The sequence below is a fragment of the Hemicordylus capensis genome, chromosome 10, assembly GCF_027244095.1.
Source record: "Hemicordylus capensis ecotype Gifberg chromosome 10, rHemCap1.1.pri, whole genome shotgun sequence".
NCBI lineage: Eukaryota > Metazoa > Chordata > Lepidosauria > Squamata > Cordylidae > Hemicordylus > Hemicordylus capensis.
Genome location: NC_069666.1, coordinates 9374945 through 9395279, shown reverse-complemented (window position 1 = coordinate 9395279; position 20335 = coordinate 9374945). Strand labels below are relative to the sequence as shown.

General features: G+C 46.8%; 1 protein-coding gene and 1 long non-coding RNA gene across 9 annotated transcripts in view; one reads left to right on the top strand and one right to left on the bottom strand.

The window, feature by feature from the left end:
• Positions 1-521: 521 nt before the first annotated feature.
• Positions 522-20335, bottom strand: part of ZFAND6 (zinc finger AN1-type containing 6) — an 87263-nt gene continuing 67449 nt past the window's right edge. For 7 of the 8 annotated variants that reach the window (XM_053272800.1, XM_053272807.1, XM_053272801.1 and 4 more), the window contains 2 exons: positions 7927-8040; positions 522-1630 (listed from right to left, as the gene is read on the bottom strand). In XM_053272800.1, coding sequence (XP_053128775.1) covers positions 1482-1630; positions 7927-8040 — 263 coding nt within the window. In that variant the 3' untranslated portion in view covers positions 522-1481. Of the gene's footprint in view, positions 1631-6678; positions 6762-7926; positions 8041-20335 lie in introns of all 8 variants that reach the window. The other variant, XM_053272806.1, reaches the window with a different exon arrangement.
• On the top strand, positions 6899-19097 carry LOC128335051 (uncharacterized). Its single transcript, XR_008311492.1, has 3 exons — positions 6899-7405; positions 15328-15492; positions 18987-19097. It is a non-coding gene; the product is annotated as an uncharacterized LOC128335051 (long non-coding RNA).

Below are 20335 nucleotides of genomic sequence, written 5' to 3'. Positions count from 1 at the left end.
CACATGGGAGCTGCCCAGCTCCTGAACGAAGGTCCTACCCTAATTATCATCCTGTGAACTGCCTGAAGGTATGCATCTCCTGCAGTTATGCCGTATTTACTTGAATCCAAGACTAGGTTTTTTTCCAAGTTCTATGATGTTAGAAATTGGGGGCGGGGGTCATCTTAAATTCAAAGTCCTATTCCTTTCAGATAAATACAGGAATAACCTGTATTTATCCTCTATTTTTAAGGGGTCGTCTTAGAATAGTGTTTTATTTGGGTAAATATGCTAAGATAGAACACAGCATTTCCTACCTCTTCCATGGAGGAACTCACATCAGCTTCCAAGGAATTCCCAGGTCTCCCATCGACAAACTGACCAGACTTAGACCAGCTCCGTTTCAGCCAAGCCATGTGTCTCCACATCATGCTCTGCTTCTTTCACTTTAACTCTTCCCACACTCTTTGCAACCCTCCTCCTTCCATGCACAAACTATGCCCCCCCACCCCACCCAAACGACACACATACTTGCCTCCAAGTCCCAGTTTTTAAAATTTTTATTTAATCGAAGTTAAAGATGTGGATGAACATAAATACAATACAGTTAAACTTCATCATTCTTCATGGTTGCATACATAAAGACCCGATAACATAAACCCCAAGGAAACCTGCAGTCGGCAATGAAGTGCACACAACCCCCAACACACGCACATGGAAAAACAAACAAACAAAAAAACTCCAGAAGTTTTCTGAAAAGGGGAAGAAAAAAAAACCCCACGCAAACTTTAGAATCTCAGCACACGCACGCACGCACACGCACACATGCACGCACACACACACTCATTACAAATGATTCCTACATAAATAGGTAGTGGGTGCAAACAAGCTATTATGATAACGTATGTATAAACCTTTGTTAATGAAAAACAAAACAAAAACCAAGCAGCCTTAATGATTAAAATACATTCAGTTACTGATCGCTAGTTGTGCCTTACGAGGCGTTATCAAAAAAAGGGAAATCGTGCCGTAGAGAAAAAAGAAAAGCTATATACAAAGAAAGGAAGAGTTCAGGTTAATGCATGCATGTTTTTGAACTGCCGGGGGGGGGGGGCACTGCCCACTTCTGATATATCTCTGTGTCTGTATTACAAAAATCCTCTGCACTCAACTAAAATTAAACGTTATCTTAAAGGATAATACTTGTATAGCAATGGTATTCACCCAATCACCCCAAGGACCACTTGAGTGAATAGCACACAGGTTTAAGTTTACTGTAGGCGGAGTGGGGGGGGGGAATCCTGCAATAATAAGTGTTCAGTCATGTTCAAAAGGGGGAAAAACAAACTAGACTTTCAGATGACATGCATGATTCGTGATACACGTCCCTACATTCCTGATGACTAAAGGGTGTTGAGGGGTGGGAGGGGAAGAGGAAAAAGCTCAAGTCAATTTCATCTGCAGATGGTCAAAATTTTTAATATTCCAGCCAGAAGAGCAGTTCAAATCTTCGGGATCTTTTCGCCGACAACTACAGGGTTCTCTTTTCTGATTTTCTCAGCAGCGTCGGCTTTGTAATTGTAAGAACAACTGTGGACATCTGAGTAACGGTGGACGCCGCAATAAACGTTCCCGCACCGGCACTCGAACCCTGCAAAGAGATAAGAGATGCTAAGACGCCTGGCATGAAGAATGGACAGGAGGAGCTTCTTTTAAGCCTTTGCCGGTATCCCTCCTTCTCTAAGCCCCTTTGTTTAAACAACAACAACAACAACAACCACCACCTTTGCTTGCTATGGCCTGTTGTACAGATGTTAGATCAGAAAAGTCTGAAAGGATGCTGACGAGTTGGCTCCAAGCTGAAGGGTGAAGCAACAACATTTACTATTATAAGACACCAGTCATGAATAGCTACGTTGATTGCTCAGGTACTAGATGCTTCAGAAGAGGTAAGGAAACTTTAGCATCAACTTGAGCTGGAAGTGTGAAGTTCTGAAGTACACCAATAATGAACATTGGGCAACATGAAATTAGGGCTGGGCGGAACAGTCAGTTATTCAAAATTTGGCTTATGTTTGCAGGTGTGTGGGGAGAAGAGAAGGAGAGAACCTCTAACCTACCTCACAGGGTTGTTGTGAGGATAAACATAACTACGCACACTGCTCTAGGCTCCTTGGAGGAAGAGCGAGATATACATGGAAAAATAAAGGGGAATAATGCAGTGTGCTCTATATGGGGCTGCCTTTGTACATAGTCTGGAAACTGCAATTGATATAAAATGCGACAGTTAAGTTGGTCCCCAGGGCTATCCGAAGAGACCACATTACTCTTATTCTAAGAGAATGACACTGGCTGCCAATACGTTTCTGAGCAAAACACAAAGTGCTGGTTATTACCTATAAAGCCTTGAATGGCTTGGACCCAGGCTATTTAAGGGAGCTTCACCTTCGACATGAACCCCACCGCCTTTTAAGAACATCAGGGGAGGTCTGGTTGTGACCACCACCAGCTTGTTTGGTGGCAACTCCAACCCGGGCCTTCTCTAGGGTTGCTCCAGGTCTCTGGAATATGCTCCCAAAGTTGGATCGCTGGCTGTTTTTAAGCGACTTTTGAAAATGCACCTATTTTATCAGGCTTTTCGTTCGTAATGTTTTAAGGTTTTATCTCTAGTTATTTTAAATTGCTTTACATGGGGCAATGCTAATTGTTGTTTGTGTTTTTAGTCTGTAAGTTGCCCAGAGATTTGTATAAATGTGGAAAAATAATTTCAAAGAGGCAGAAAAACTGGGGAAAGAGTTTGGGCCAGCCTATCAGTGGGTGGTGGGAGTAGTGGTGGTTTTGCTTCATTTTTTGTCTCAGTTGCCTCTAATGGCAGAGGAGCTTCTCTTGGTAGCTTAATTTCTTTCCCTCAAACGCCCTGGATGTAGTGCTGCTCTGGAGAACTGATGGTTCTCCAGAAATGATGGCCTGGCCAAACATAGGAAGCTGCCTTCTACTGAGTTTCTGGGCCTTATAAGGAAGGAGGGTGTGCCGGAGGCAACAAGAGGGGACTGGAGGGGGAAGGTAAGAGGCTTGGACTTTACTAACTTGTCTCCCCGGCCTGGACTGGGTGATTTATTGCCGCCTCCCACCCACCCTTGCCCCGGACTGGACGGCCAGAAGGCTGGCTCTGCTCAGCTTTTGCTTTGCTGCCTTTGTTAGTGTTGTGGTCTTCCGTTCCCGACTGCCTGGTAATCCACATCTGTGCCGGGCATTACTGACATCAGCCCTATCTTGGGAGTCTCTCTTGAGAGGAGACGCTCTGGGTTTCTGGGGCTTTTAAGGAAGGAGGGTGCGCCCGGAGGCAGACGGCCTTTGGTGTGGGTCTGAGGCAGAGTATATTCCTTTACGGTTGTTTTAGAAGCTGAAACTGAACATCCGTCATTGAGTTGGGTTGAGTTAGTCTATAATGCGTCCAGGCTTGTCTGGAGATGGGGAGTGTCTATTGACTGTGGGGCGGCTATTCCAGTGGTGGTGGGGGAAATTATAAGTAACCTTGGCAAGTCAGCAGGCTGCTACAGAGGAAGAGAAATCAGAAACCTAACAGCTATTCCCCTTCTGGCTGTCCTGCCAGCTCTTTGACCTTGGGGAGCAGTGCCAACCGCCCACAGAGCCTCAGCTTTGTAATGCCGAGTCATCCATGATCTGATTCTGGATGAAGGGGCCAACCTGCTATGTATCACAGAGATGGCTGAGGGAGCTTTGTGGCCCAGTTTGGTCCCAGCTTCTCCCTCCAGGGTACTCTGTTGAGGAGCAGGCGAGGGGACGTGGGCAGGGAGGTGGAGTTGCTGTGGTCTATAAGAACAACATCTCCCTTTACCAGGATCCCTGTCAAAGTGTCTGACCATATCAAATGGGTGCACTTAAGTTTGGGGACCAGGGATAGACTGGCACTTCTGGTGGTGTACCAATCACCCCACTGCCCAACAGAGTCCCTAACTGAGCTGATGGACTTGGTCTCGGGCTTGGCGTTGGAGTCCCCCAGGTTTATGCTGGTGGGGGACTTCAAAATTCACTTTGGGACCAATTTGTCTGAGGCGGCTCACGGGTTCATAGTGGCCATGACGAGGTGGTCTCTGGACTGACACATGTTGCTGGTCACATGCTTGATCTGGTCTTTGATCAGGGTGGTATTCCATGGATGGGGACTCCTGTGATTTCCTCATTGTCATGGACGGACAACCATCTGGTTAAGGTTGGACTTACAACTACGTCCCACCTCCATCGAGGTGAGTGGCCTATTAAAGGTTATTGGATCCAATAGGTTTCCAAGAAGTCTTGGAAGGATTTAGTGTTGGCTCTGCCGGAGATCCTATTGATGCCCTGGTAGAGAACTGGAACAGCAAACTCACCAGGGCAGTAGACGTGATTGCTCCTAAGCATCCTCTCTCACCCACCTCAAAACTGGTCCCTTGGTATATGGAAGAACTATGGGGGCTTCCGCAGCAAGGCAGATGACTGGAATGCTTCTCTGAGGAAGGGCAGGATGCCTTCTTGACTTAAGGAGGCAATCATAAGACCTCTTCTGACAAAGCCTGCATTGGATCCCTCAGAGTTAAGCAACTACAGTATAGGCCAGTCCCCAACCTTACATGGTTAGGCAAGGTAATTGAGAGGGTGCTGGCCTCCCAACTCCAGACAGTCTTGGAGGAAACCTATCATCTAGACTCATTTCAAACTGGATTTTGGGTGGGCTATGGGGTGGAGACTGCCTTGGTCAGCCTGATGGATAATTTCCAAAGGAAACTGACAGTGGGAGTGTGACTCGTTGGTCCTTTTGGACCTCTCGGTGGCTTTTGATACTATTGACCACAGTATCCTTCTGGACCTCCTGAGGGGACTGGGAGTAGGAGGCACTGCTTTATAGTGGTCTGCCTCTCAGGCAGATTCCAGATGGTGTCCCTTGGAGACTGTTGTTCTTCCAGACGTGAACTTTTATATGGCATCCCCCAGGACTCCATACTGCCTCCAATGTTTTTTTAACATCTGCATGAAACTACTTGGAGAGGTCATCAGGAGATTTGGTACAGGGTGTTATCAGTAAGACCAAATCTATTTCTCCATATCAGCATCATCAGGAGCAGGCACAACCTCTCTAAATGCCTACTTGGAAGCGGTGATAGGCTGGATGAGGGATAACAAACTGAGACTGATAAGACGGAGGTACTTATTGTGTGGGGTGGGAACTCGGAAAACAAAGTTGATCTGCTGGTTCTGGATGGGGTCATACTTCCTCAGAAGGAATAGGTATGCAGTCTGGGAGTGCTTTTAGAAGTGAGCCTCTCTCTGGTGTCTCAGGTTGAGGCAATGGCCAGACGAGCTTTCCTATCAGCTTTGGCTGATGTGTTTCTTGATATGTTTCTTGAGATAAGTGACCTCAGAACAGTAGTACATATGGTAGTAACCTCCAGACTAGGGGTGTGCATGGAACCGGCTAGCTCGGTTCAGTCTGAGGCTGGACCAGCCTCGAACCCAACCAGGCCAGTTCGGTCCGGCACCACCCCCTCAACCTCCTCCAGGTTTGGTTCAGTCAGGCGGGGTTCGTGGACTGAAAATTCTTATTTATTTTTTAAAACCTTGTACTCCCCTCAGGGGAGTTCCTGGAGACAGAGGGGGAGGAGGGCTGTCCATGGAGGTTCCCCCTCCCCCGTCGGCCTTCTAAAACACTCCCTCGCACAGGCGCCCAGCCCCCACATGGCCACCAGCTGAAGGCCGAAAACCAGCCGAACAGCACCTGAAGAGGGCAAGGGAGTGATTTAGAAGGCCAGCGGGGGAGGGGAAAGCTCTGTGGACCCTCCCCCCACCACCTCCAGGAACTCCCTCAAGGGGAGTACAAGGTAATAATAATAATAATAATAATAATAATAATAATAATAATAATAATAATAATAATTTTAAAAAGAATTTTTGGCCCGCCAACTCCCTGAACTTGTGTGTGTGTGTGGGGAGGGGGTGTTGGTCCGGGTGTGGACCGAACCGGCATGTGTGTGTGTGGTTCAGTTCCACCCTGAACCATCGAACTCCCCGAACCGAACCCCCAAACCTGTTTGCACATCCCTACTCCAGACTTGACTACTGCAATGAGCTCTACGTGGGGCAGCAGCCAGGTTGGTCTCCAGGTCACCTCGAAGAGACCATATTACTGCTATATTAAAAGAACTACACTGGCTATCAATAAGTTTCCAGGCAAAATACAAGGTGCTGGTTATAACCTATAAAACCCTGAACAGCTTAGGCCCTGGGTATTTAAGAGAACCTCTTCTTCACTGTGAGCCCACCGAGATAATCCGAAGAGGTTCGTCTGCAGTTGCCACCAGCTCGTCTGGTGGCTACACGCGGCGGGGTCTTGTCTGTTGCCGCCCAGATATTCTGGAATGCACTCCTTACTGAAATAAGAGCCTCCCCATCTCTGACAACTTTTAAAAAGTCTTTAAAGACATTTCCCCCCTCAATCTTTTAAATTTGTTTTAAGGGTTTTATTTCTGTTTTGACTGGTTTTAGGTTGTTGTAAACTGACCAGAGACAGAGGTTTGGGGCAGTGTACAAATGTGATAGATAGATAGATAATAAATACCGAGTCAGACCATTGGTCCTACCTGGGTGTGAAGGAATGACCCCTTCCCACTTTGTTTTATGGTTTGCAGTTTGTTTTGTACTTGCCTGGTTCTGTGTCCACTCCAAGCTCTGTAAGGGTTAAAAATGTTGCTACCTCTGACAAGCAGCTCTGAGGTAAAAGTTGTCAGCTGCAGAGTTTTGGAGGGAAAGTTGTAAACTGTTACTATTGGTTGTCTCCAGGCAGAGAAAGAAGGTTCTAGCTGCCTGAGGTAACAAACTCTCTCATTGGCCAAGGTATCCCTTGAGAACTGAATAAAAAGGGAGATGGTGCTACAGCCCAGGGGAAGGAAAGCGTGAGGAGGGCTGTGTGAGAGAAGCGTTCTGTTAGACTGTTTCCTGCTGAGTGTTGTGAGAGCCAGAAGGCTAGAACACTAGCAGACTTGTAATTTTTGTACTCTTGCCAACCTAATCTTTCATCTACTGTTCCTGTACTGAATTTTTGAAACCTTTTTATCACAAGTAAACCTGTTCTAGGTTTTAATATATTTTCTGGTGTCTCTGTCAGTTATTGTAGTCCCACCTCACGACTACTTGCCATTTTTACCACACTACTAAGTTTTGGTCTTGTTTTTCCAATGACAGAGGATTTAGTGACTGTAAGCCTAAGCAGTCACACAGGTTTAACAGTCTTTTTGGTGCAGCAAATGGTTAGACTGAAGGCCAGCTGCGGCCAAACCCTCACACTGGAGATGCCAGGGATTGAACTTGGGACCGTCTACATGGGAAGCAGATGCTCTACACGGACTATGGCCTTTCCACCGAGTCCATCTAGGTTAGTATTGTCTACACTGACTTGCGGCAGCTCTCCAGGGTTTCGGATCGTCACCTATCCAAATACAAACCAAGGAGGACCCTGCTTAGCAAAGGGGAAAAAATCATGCTCCCACAAGTGCAGTTCTGTCCCTCTCTAGATTTTGGGGTAGGGAACCACCATTCCTTTTTCTATGTCAACCACTTTGAGAATTCATTTTTGTTGTTGAAACGCAGCATACATCTATTATTAATAAAATTAGAATGTGGCATTCTGTTCCAGCCCCTGGCAGTTGGTGATTTGGCTCAGGATGCAAGCGCTTTCCTGCAGGGGGGTGCAGGAAGTTAAATCATAAAGGCAAGCTGGTGTTTTGTTTTGTTTTTTTTAAAAAGTGAAATATAGATTAAAAGGGACTCTGATCAAGGGCCTGGGTTCACTTTGCATTAGCAGAAGTGAGCTCCTCAAACCATAATTAATTTGTAGCTCAATGGTGCCTTCGTATCGGCTGCACAACTTTCGAATGAGAAATTGAAAGAACCTACCAGTAAGACCAACCTTCTTCCGGCACATGAAGCAGCGAGTTTTTTTCTGTTTTGGTTTGTCAAGTGACTTGTCTTTTTCTTCAGAGGGAGGCTCTGCGCTATCTGATGCTGAAGCTAAGAGGGGGAAGATCACCATAAGTTTAAAAATGCATAGAGAAAGCACACAGAACAAGACAGATTTGAAGCCAACTTTGCAATTTCAGATCCTTATGCTTGTGAAGAAGCTTGGCAAACTTTGATTCAATGCAGAATTTGTCTCTGTGTGTGCATTTCTTTCCTCTTCCTTCAAAGCCATAAACCTGGCCATGCCCAGAACTTTATCCAGATCTCTTTATCCTTCAGTAACACCGTAGCACCACACTTCTCTTTTAAAGGATGTGGACTGATAATCTTGCTTTAATCTCCCTGCTGGGTCATGAGAAAAAGAATGCAATGGAGATGGAGATGGAGCTTCATATGAAGAGCAATCAGAGTTCAAACCAGGAATGGTAGTCTATGTTAAATGGCTCATGTGAGTAATGGCAGGCACTCCACAGGGATTGCACTACATGTCAAACCTATATAATTTATGTACCCCCCCTCCCCGCCCACCAAAAAACAACCTTATGTGCAAAACACCGGTGATAGCCTAGAAAGGGCTTGATAAACTCCATCTTGATGCATAAACTAGTCTTAGTGGGGGGGGGGGTAACCACCTTTGCCTCTATGCCATGGTCCTGAGGAAACAATCACCCAGCACCACCCACCAAGCACAAAACATGTACTGGAGGCAATAACAGTTTCCTGCCCAAGGCAAAGAGAAGCTTTAAAGGGAGGCAATTTTAATTGAGAGGGCAGTGCTGGGACCAGGAGTTAACTCAGGGGTTTCTTAAACTTGAGACCCCAGGCGTTGCTGAACTGCAACCCGCACCATCCCCAGCCACAACAGCCATTGTGGGAGGGGATGATGGAAGTTGCAGTCCAACAACATCTCGGGACCCAAGTTTGAGAAACCCCTGGGTTAAGCCTTTCCCCCTTGAAACTGCTATTTACAGAAAAAACAGCACATCACCACAAAGGCAACACACATTTAATGTTATATATATCCCTGAGGCTACAGAATCGACAGGGTGTACATTAGGGATGTGCAAACAGGTTCGACCCTGAACCTGTTCAACACCGAACCAGTTCAGTTCGACTGTTCGGGGTCGAACTGAACACCACCACCAAATCCATCAGGGTTTTGAACCTGAGTCTCCCTCGTCTGGTCCAGAGTTCAAATCCATCAGGGATTGAACCCAGGTTTCCCCGGTTTTAGTCCAACATTCCAACCACTGAACCACGCTGGCTTACCTTGCAACCAGTACATGGAAAGGATCCGGGAGGGGAGGGGACGGCGGAGAGTATCCATATTTTAAAAATCCAGCTCCTGCTGATGTGCTCTGTGACCACAGTCCAACTACACTATACAAACACACAGCGGGGTGGAGGAAAAAAAGCACCACCACGTGCAAAGCCGGGGATTTCTCCGATGCCTTCACTGCATGGCCACTTGCACTTCTCAAGTGACTTTTTGATTCAGCGTTTTAATTTTTATTGATTGATTGAAAAAGAGAAGTGGGTTGCCTCTTCAGGATGTGGTAGAAACATCCAGGAAACCTTCAACTCTTCAAAGCCTTGTGATCTGAGGACCACTGGTGATCCACAGACCACAGCATAAGAATGGCTCTCTTGGCTTGGGAGATAAACAGCCAACTACACGGAAGACGCTCACAGATGTAAGATAGGAATGGAGCAGAAGGAAAGCAGCCAAGTTTCCACGCACAGGAAGCCGACTTATACCACTGATCCATCTAACCCGCGACTTCCAACCCTGGCGGGCAGAAGCCCTCTAAGTTACCAGGCAGCAGCTGTCCCCGTTGACTACTCAAGATCCGTTCAACTGGAAGAGGTCTCCATGCAGAGCATGTGCTCAGACTTTGAGCTGTGGCCCTGGGCGCACAGTGCCAGGATCCAAAGAAGCATGGAACTCATTCCGTGCATCCCAAGTGGGGATCGGGATTTGGGTTTCTTGCACAGCAGTCCCCTCCCTCTCCAACACAAATGCCCCACAGGAAACCCATTTTGAAAACGGAGGTGACTTTCAAGAGCAGAAGGTGATCTACGTGGAGCGAGGAAGCCTTCTAGTGAGTCTTGGATCTCACTCAGTGTTGTCTACACCAGGGCAGCACAACTTCAGACCTCCAGCTGTTTTTGGACTACAACTCCCATAATCCCCAGCCACAGCAGTCAATAGCCAGGGATTATAGGCAAACATCTGCAGGAGGGTCTACACTGACTGGCAGCGGCTCTCCAAGTTTTCAGGCAGGAATTTTTCTCAGACCTACCTGCAGCTGCCAGGAACCGAACCTGGGACCTTTTGCATGTGGAAGTGATACGGCCCATCCTATAACGAGTTGGACCATTGGTCTATCCAGCTCAGTACTGCCTACACTGACTTACTCCCCACCGCTGCCCCATTTTGGTTTACAGGGGCTCTCCAGAGTTTCCCAGGGGTCTTTCCCAGCCCTACCTGGAAATGCCAGGGATTGAACCTGGGCCCGGCCGTTAAAGCACATACTCTGCTATCCAGCTACAGTCCCTTTGGCATTGAAGGTGGGTCTATTATTCAAAGGAAGAAGTTATCAAAAATTCCACTAGGCATCCCAAAGGTACCTAAAACAGCACATCGGAAGCAGTTGCTGACTTTTTCATTCCTTCTCTTGGGACTTCTGTAAATGGGGCTGTGCTGTGAAATTTGTGAAATTTAAAGCACAAGGTATGTATTGGGTTTCCAGCAAAATGTCTGCTAGCAGCAGGAATAAAAGCTGACTCGGGTTAAAAATCAACACAGACTCACTCCCTGTACGAATTTACCACTTTTGATTCAGCAGTGCTGAACCGCCTCCTCCCTGCAACGCTGCTTCAGTCCTTTTCTTGCAAACAGCTTTGCTGCACTGGGGGTCAAACGACTTCAATTTGTCAAGTCAGTTAGCTAGCGGTTTCTTCTGCCCAGGTGCTCGAAGGTGGGACTGAGAGGCAGAAATGAGAACAGCCTTGCTGTCCAAGGAGGAAAAGGATTTTAAAGCTTGATGTCTTACAAAACGTTGAAAGAAGTGACACTGACCCAACAACACACACACACACACACACACACACACACACACACACACACACACACACCCCTCTGAACTAAACACCATTGGAAAGGAGGAGCTGGGATATGCGGTAAAGGAGGAGGCCGTTCCCTTCCAAAACGATAACGAGGAAGATAGGAAGCTGCTCTCTACTCTGTCAGACCATTGCTCCATCTAGCTCAGTATTGTCTACACCAGGGTTTCTTAACCATGAGCCCCCAGATGTTGTTGGACTACAACTCCCATCATCCCCAGTCATGGCCTTTGTTGCCGAGGATGATGGGAGTTGTAGTTCAACAACATCTGAGGGCCCAAGGTTAAGAAACCCTGCTCTACACTGACTGGCAGCAGTCAGTCAGTCCTACCTGCAGATGCTGCCAGGGTTTGAAACTGGGACCTTTTGCATGCAAAGCAGATGCTCTATCACTGAGCAAATACGGTAAGTAAGAGAATTGCCATAAATAAGAGAATTTGTATAGGAACGTGCCTCACAGCAAGTTAGACCACTGGCCCATCTACCTCAGTCTTGTCTACACTGACTGGCAGCAGCTCTCCAAGGTTTCCGGCAGGAGTCTCTCCCAGCCCTACCTGGAGATGCTGCCAGGGACAGAACCTGGGGCCTTCTGCAGGCAAATGCTTTGCCACTGAGCTACGGCCCCATCCCCTAAGGGGGTGCAAACTAAGGCGGACCCTGCTTCGCTACCACACCACTGGCTCTCCACCCAGTGAGACCCCAGCCTCCCCTCATGACAGTCCCCTGAGCCAAATCGCCCTCCTCCTGCCGTGCCTGCTTTTGGCGACAGCAGAAAACACAGGGAGTCACAGAACCCGTCTATCTTGGCCTTTATTCGGTTACTCTCGGACCGGCGATTTCGGCACGCAGTTGTAAGTGCGCATCCGAGCTCGTCCTTGCAGCCACAAGAGCTAAACACACCCGCACCTAGAAAAGACTTATTTCTTCATTCTTCCTGCCCTACTGCAGACTTGCACACCCCCACCCCACATATGGTCTGTTACTGATGCGGTGGCAAGAAGGAGACGGGCGCCAGTGTGGACGGTTAACGCCCGGTGTCCCAGAAAGTGGGGCAGGGAGACGAAGCCGGCCACATCCCAATCTGCTGCTCAGCAACAACTGTGCACAGCAGATCCTTTCTTGTGTAGTTTAATGCAAAGTTGTACACCAGCAGCAACTAATTCACAGCCTCCAGGTGACCGGTAAAAACACGGCTTTTTGAGATTGTGTCAATCTCAACTGCTTCCATTTCAAACTGCTACACAGATTATTTTTAATAGGTGTCTGCTATTGTTCTACATCGCTGATGCGTTCTGTATGGCTCCGATCGTGTTTAACCTTTTAACTGGATGCCATTTTAACTGGATGCCGCTTCAGGCACTGTGGGCAGAGAGTGTGGCTAAGAATGGCTGGAAATAAAACAGAATCATCAGCCAAGGCTGTACAACCGGTCGTTTATACATCCATCTGCAACCCACACAATGTCACATTGATCGGCAGAGGCAGAGAGGAGGTCAAGTTGCCAGAGCGGCAAGGACACACTCCCCTCCATACCAGGCAAACCTCCTTTGCACAGCTCAGACTCCAGTGGGTCAGCTTTCAAAAGGGCTGAATTAATGTTCTGCGTGGTTTTAGAGCCTCGATTAAACAAGGCAGATTGGTTGACAGGTGCTGCATTTATATATCTTTCAACCACCCCACCCCACCCACCCCCGTTTTGGTCTGTGAACAGCTGGGAGCATCCAGCAGCTTCCTACTGTGGTTAGATGAAGCTTTTGTGCTCAGTTTGGCTACCTATCTGAGCTTATGCCATAAAGTTGTTTGGAGGCTGGTCAAAGGGCTGTTCTGAAGTTACTACGCTAGGGAAGCAAGCACGAACTGCCCCCTTTGCTACGCAGGGTCCACCTTGGCTTGCATCTGGGTGAGAGACCACACGTGAAGCCTGTGCAATATCCTTCTTCGGGGATGGGGCCACAGCTCAGTGGAAGAGCATCTGCATGCTTGCAAGCAGAAGGTACCAGGTTCAAGCCTCAGAATCTCCAGGTAGGGCTCATAGAGACCACTGCCTGCAACTTTGGTGGGCCGCTGCCAGTCAGTGTAGGCAATACTGAGCTAGATGGACCAAGGGTCTCACTTGGTAGAAGGCAGCTTCCTCTGTTCAGACAGGTAATGCAATTGCATGTGCTTAACTGTACATAGGGACATAGGAAGCTGCCATATACTGAGTCAGCCCACTATTCGATCTAGCTCAGTATTGTCTCCACAGACTGGCAGCGGCTTCTCCAAGGTTGCCGGCAGGAATCTCTCTCAGCCCTGTCTTGGAGATGCTGCCAGGGAGGGAACTTGGAACCTTCTGCTCTTCCCAGAGTGGCTCCATCCCGAGGGGAATATGCAGATGCTCTTCCACTGAGCTACGGGTCCCATCCCCTGAGGGGAATATTGTACAGGCCTCGTATGTAGTCTCCCATCCAAATGCAAGCCAGGGAAGACCCTGTTTAGCAGAGGAGACAATTCATACTCACTTCCCCAAGACCAGCTCTCCCGACAGAGGGCAAAAATTTGAGAGGGCTTTCGGTGCTATCGTAACGTACCGATTACTTTCTGCCGATGTTTATTCTGCTGCTGCTGCTATTTACTTATTTGTTGTGAACATATACGCATATGAAGCTGCTTTCTACCGAGCCAGACCATTGTTTTAGTTAGAGAGATGGGCTAGAAACACACTTTTAAGAAAGTAAAACCAACGAGAAGAGGGTGGAGCAGCGTTTACAGCTTTACACGCCTTCCTCTTACCTATGAACTTCAGAAGACAAATGGTCTCTTTCTACACATAGTAAACAAACAGAAGATCCAGCAGAATACTACTGGGAGATTAACTCCTGGAGGTTCTGCCCAGAGTCTGCCACAGGACAGATAAATGAATATGGAATGCAGAAGTGTCAAGTGCTAACTGCAAAAGTCAGATGAAAAATGGTAACCGGTGGGACCTCTCAGCATGTCAGGAGGCTTTTATCAAAGGGTTTATTATATCAGAGTACATTAGGTGAGACAGGGATAAAGTAACAAGTTGTTCAGGATTTATAGTGCACGCCGGGTACTGTGATGTCTTGGCTGTAGCATTTCCCAAACTTTGAGCTGGGCAATGCTAGGCATTCTGCTAGAGGGGAAAATTAAGCTATCAGAATTATGTTTAGCAACTTGGAGAGTCTCTTTAACACTGATGTTCTCTTTATTAGATACACTGTGCCTTTATTTTGAAAAAATTGTTTGTTGCTTTTTGCAAAATAAAGTCACACTTCCCAATGATCTACAGATACCACTTTTTGCATATACGATCTTTTCACTGAAGATAGCTAAATGCACTAATTTTTTTTTTGCACCAGAATATGCTAGAGAAAAGCTTTACAATGCTTTTGTATTTAAGAAGAAATTCTGAATATAATGAGATTTTAACTTATGATTAACATGGATAATCAGATCAATAATTTAAAAACATCATGCCCAAGAGAAGCAGAAAATCTTTCTTTGATTCAAATGTACTTTGACTCAAATTTACCATATATGCCAATTATTCAATTATTGAATTGCTAATGATTCACTAATAATTGGCAAGCACATTAATAAAAAAAAATCTGTTACATCTATTATATTAATTCTCGTAGATGTGCCTCTGTGGGGATGCGTCCTGGCAACCCAGGGCTTGTGGGGAGGGGAGTAGGGCAGAAGGTGGGGGGAGTGTACTGCCACACAGATGCTCTGTGCGGGATCAGCTAGTATATATAATTACTTAAACTTTCTCTTAAGTGTAATCTATGCAAAATAATTTTGCTTGGTCAACGACGGGACTCACCTATTAGTACATTGATAATGTTAGGTTTACCAAACAAATTTATGACATTTTGAAGAAGAGTCAAAACCTTCATTTTCTTTCATTCATTTAGCTCCATTCGAGAAGGTCTGGGCTTATATAAAATACGTTAAGGGTATAATGAGTTATAATTAGATTTAGATGCAAAAAAAGAAGACTCAGCAGCTGAAAGAAAAATGTAACTGCCATTATGGGGAACAAACAGTGGAAGATAAATGGAAGTCAAATATCAGATGCTTGATTTTAACAGGTCTAAAAAAAGTCATTCAAAATTCTAGAGAGTTGGTATCTAACTCCTGTAAAAAATTGTGAGATTAATCTCCAAGCATCTGATTTATATATCTGCTATTTCTCTTCATATACAGGTGATGGACATACTTGGTTCATATGGAGGAAGAGATATCTGGTTGTATTAAAGGGTTAGCCTCATGTGACTGGCATCACTGCAGTTTATATTTGGACGCACAGAGGAAGACCCATCTGCAACCATCCCTGAATTAGTCTCCTGTTCATTAACAGTTAGAATCAAGGTAGCAAAAAAATTGAAGGATTTAAATTGACCCAATTATACAACACATGCGGGAAACGCTATACTTTGGGAAATTAACTCATTTAGAGAGATCCTGTGAAAGCAGAGAAGCAAAGAATTAAATGTTCTCTTAACTGGAATAAATGTGCTACATATTAGAATAGACATAATCAGAACATATCTACAGAATTACCATTTTAATTGGTTATTTTCTTAACTTAATGGGATAAAGGAAAATTTGCCATAAGTATTAAGTTACAGCTCTGTTTGAGTGCTGGACTAGGACTGGGGAGACCCGAGTTCAAATCCCCATTCAGCCATGATACTAGCTGGGTGACTCTGGGCCAGTCACTTCTCTCTCGGCCTAACCTACTTCACAGGGTTGTTGTGAAAGAGAAACTCAAGTATGTAGTGCACCGCTCTGGGCTCCTTGAAGGAAGAGGGGGATATAAATGTAAAAATAAAAAATATGTTAAATATTTTGAAAAAGGGAAATTGAACACATTCAAAACTAATATAGGAAACATAGGAAGCTGCCTTAGGCAGAGTCAGACCCTTGGTCCGTCTAGCTCAATACAGTCTACACTGACTGGCAGCTGCTGTCCAAGATTTCAGGCAAAAATCTTTCCCAGCCCTACCTGGAGATGCTGCCAGGGATTAAACATAGGACCTTCTGCATGCAAAGCAGATGCTCTATGACTAAGCTACAGCCCCATTTCATTGGAACAGGGAGACTTATGCATAGCCTTTCTCTCCCTACTCTCTAATATATGGGAAGAGACATCATCCCAAGAAAGATGCATGGCTCCGATATGGCCCCACTATTGCTATAATGTTCAATATTATTGCCTAGAAGGTACTGACCTTCCCCTATGAATGAATGGGTGCCAAGAAAGGCAAAGTGCAAAAGGCATTAAAAGCTCACGAGGCTAGTTTAAAGAGGGTGTCTGCCCTCCTTGTTCCTGGTGCGAGCGGTGAGAATGACACACATCATGCAAAAGTGTGTCCAGTTTTAACCAAGGCAAACCAACTGTGCCCCGAAGTATTCCGGGTTTGAGAAATGCAACCCTGGAAGTGAAAGTTGAGTTTGTCAGCAGGATAAAGGACAGCACAGGATTCTAGGCCCATCTTCTAACTGGTGAGGTGGTGTAAAGTGGCAGCTAAGGATGCAGGCTTCAAGCCCCTATTCTGAGTTGCACCTCAGCCATGATCTCACTAGATGACGTTAGCAGTGTTCCCTCTAAGGCGTGCACATGCTCACACATTTTGTGTGTGTCCGCTCAGTCAATTTTAGATCCTGCTCAGGTTGAATCGGTAAGGCCCCATTCTGCATGTATGCGCGCACACACTGCCTTGATACTGCCACCCAGAACAAAACTCATTCCACACACAGATGAAAAAAAATTAGAGAGAACACTGGTCCCTAGGTATGCAACATAAAAACAGACTCAAGTACTACATAGATGCGCATGAGTGCGCATGTGTGTGCGCATCTATGTAGTACTTGAGTCTGTTTTTATGTTGCATAAAAGTCTGTTTTTTATGTTTTTATGTTGCATGCGCGCGCGCACACACACACACACACACACACCCCTCCCTCTACCTCACTCACTCACTCCTCTTTCTCTAAATAACACACTCTTTTGAAGTCCAACCGAGGCATATAGGGAGTTGCCTTCTACTGAGTCAGACCCATGGTCAGTCTAGCTCAGTATTGACTGCACGGACTGGCAGTGGCTCTCCAAGGTTTCAGGTCGTGGTCTTTCCCAGCCCTGGCTCAACCACTGCAAAACAGACCCTCTGCATATGGTATGGGGAAGCCTCTCCTTTGTTTCTTCGCACAAACACCCGTAACGCAGGACCAAACACCTTGAACGTAGACCCTTCTGCATGCAAAGCAGATGCTCCACCCCTGAGCCACAGTCCTACCTCTTTAGTTACCTAGAACACTGCCTTCTACTGAGTCAGACCCTTGGTCCATCGACTTCAGTATTGTCTTCACTGACTGGCAGCGGCCTCTCCAAGTTTGCAGGCAGGAGTCTCTTATCAGCCCTGCCTGGAGATGCTGCCAGGGAGTGAACTTGGGACCTCCTGCAGGCAAAGCAGAGGCCCTTCCACTGAGCGATCACCCCATTCCCCTTACCCGGAAGGCTCTACAAGAGACTAACCATTAGGATCCCAAGAATTATTCTAGGAACACATAAACAGTGGGGCTTTGTTTTGGTTTCCGTTTCATGTCGACAACCCACCTCCCAGTATCAAGCGGCTTTGAAAACTCCCTTCAGCTTCAAAAGCTCTCATCACTGGGTGGGTGGGGACCTGCTGGCCGAAGGCTCCTTGGCGCATGTGGACCCGGACACTCCCGGAGCTGCAAGCTGAGCTCCCCCAAATGCACAAGCCAGGCTCCCTGACAAACCAACGCGTCTTTGTGGCACTCACACTGTACAGCTTTAGCCTCGGGGCATCCCAGGTTGTGTGTGTCGTCTGGACCAGGGATTCGCAACGTTGGGTCCCCAGATGTTATTGGACTTCAACTCCCATAAACCCCAGCTAAAGGCCACCATGACAAGGGATTATGGGAGTTGAAGTCCAATAACATCTGAAGACCCAACGTTGAGAACCCCTGGTCTGGACAATGTCACACGTTAAGTGGCCCCTAGGCCAACGGTCCTTTGAAGTCCTCTCTCACTGAGGCGGTTTTCAGGTTCATCGCTTCTCACATGTCCTCAGGTCAGGGCTGCACAACCTGAGCCCTCTGGCTGCTGTTGGACTACAACCCCCGTCCTCCTGTGGCTGGGGATGATGGGAACCGTAGCCCAACAACAGCCGGAAGGCCGAAGCTTGGGCAGTCCTGCCCCAACAACACACCTGGGTAGACTGTGCGCTTCAGGAGTGTTTCGACACAGGACCTGGGCATGGGGTACAAACCTCATTAGACGCAGACTCTATAGCCATGGTTTCATGTATTTATGGGTGTCTAAGTGACACCCAGTTTCATTATCTGTGGATACAAAAGGATTAAAACCCACGTATCTGCGGTGCCTAGAGGGCTGGAAGTGACCGCGGGGGTCATTTCCGGCCACCATTTGGGCAGGAAGAGCACAGGAAGAGACAGGAGAAGCCATTTTGTGGCTCATTTCTTTAAAAACATACCACATTTTTCCTGCAATTTTTTAATGGTTTGGGGGGCATTCCGCAGATTTGGGAGGGGGGCATTGCTGAGCACAAGGGAGCACGGTTTTTGTAAAGAATTTCAACTATTTTCAGAGTTTTTTGCTGGTTTTTTCCACCTTTTTGGTCCATTCTGGAACCTAGCCCCCCCTTTCCCCACAGGCATAATGCTTTCTTACTCACGGTTTCATTACTCACGGTAGCAGGCAAGGAACAGAACCCCCGCAAACAACGAGGTTTGCCTGTATATCTAAAATAGATTTTTGGAGGTTGTCTAAGATTCCCTGTATCTTATGTCTACTGGTCTCTCTCTTCTGATCCTAGGGAAAGGGAAGACTCATCTTGGAGAGCAGAACTGCACATCTTTGGCCTTCCAGCTGTTTTTGGGGCCCCCGGCCACAGTGGCCAACAGCTCCAACATCTGCAGGAGGCTTGACGTTGTGCAACCCTGCTGAAGAGCGTGGATGGCAAGAGGAGAAATGACACACACAAGCCGCAGGGGCCCGTAGCCACCCACAAGCATGTTTGAGGAGGAGAACAGCAAGTACATTAGATGATCAAAACTTGTGTTATTTAATTTGTGGCACCCTTATTCTTTATGGAACGAGATGAAGCTGAAAGATCTGAGGCTGCAAATGATGGTATGAGTAGAAAAAAGAGAGAGAGAGATTATTAGAGAAGGATTGTGACACTGGAGAGATCAGACATTGAATGCAGAAGCATGCTGAAAAGTTTCACACACTGGTTAAATTTTGAACTCCCTCCCCACTAAAATCATGCACACAAGTATTACAGATAGTTAGTAGCAGAAGCATGTTAGATTAGACATTTGCTAAGAGAGGGTGACATCTAGACCGATGGCGGTGGGTAAGGATGCAAGAAATGCCTGAGGTCTGATTCGCTGTCAACTGAGCGCGATCCAGAGAGTGGAGCACTTTTGAAACCCTATTGGTTCCAGTGAAAACGTTAAAAGCGTGCTCAGATATATGCCCTTGAAATCAACAGGAATAAAAGAGTGCTGGATCATCCCAGTTCACAAACTACCAGAATTGGGAGTTTCCAGTGTCTAGTCTACTTTGCCTAATTTATAATCCAGCGTTTCCCAAACTTGAGATGCCTGGGACACTACTAGGTTCTGGGTTTTCTGGATCAAAGTTGGAGGTACGCTTCAGTCAGGCTCGGGAAGATACAGATATATTGTCTCAATTTGCTTCTAGGGCACAGTGAGTGGGCAACCTTGGCTCTCCAGCTGTTGAACTACAACTCCCATCATCCCTGCGAGTTGAACTACAACTCCCATCATCCCCGCAAGTTGTAGTTCAACAATAGCTGGAGAGCCACGGCCCGCCTGTTCTGGTATAACGTGATAGGCATCCTCTTTGCAACTGCATAAGAGTCTAGATTGCACAGCCTCTGGTGTCCTCTTTACCCAACTAGGGCTCCTTCCTGGGCAATTGTGATGCATCTGGGATTTCCCTTGTGCCTTTCAGCTGTGGTGCAAGCTATGCTATCTTGACCATCTTTACTCCCTCTCTTAAGGGGACGTTGCTACCGATACTGCAGAGAAGGGTGGTGGAGGATGAGATCAATTCTGCACGGCGCCTTCTTGTGCAGTGGACGGATCCAACATGGCGGCCTAATTTTCCAAAGGCGCCATTCCGCCCGCTTTCGCG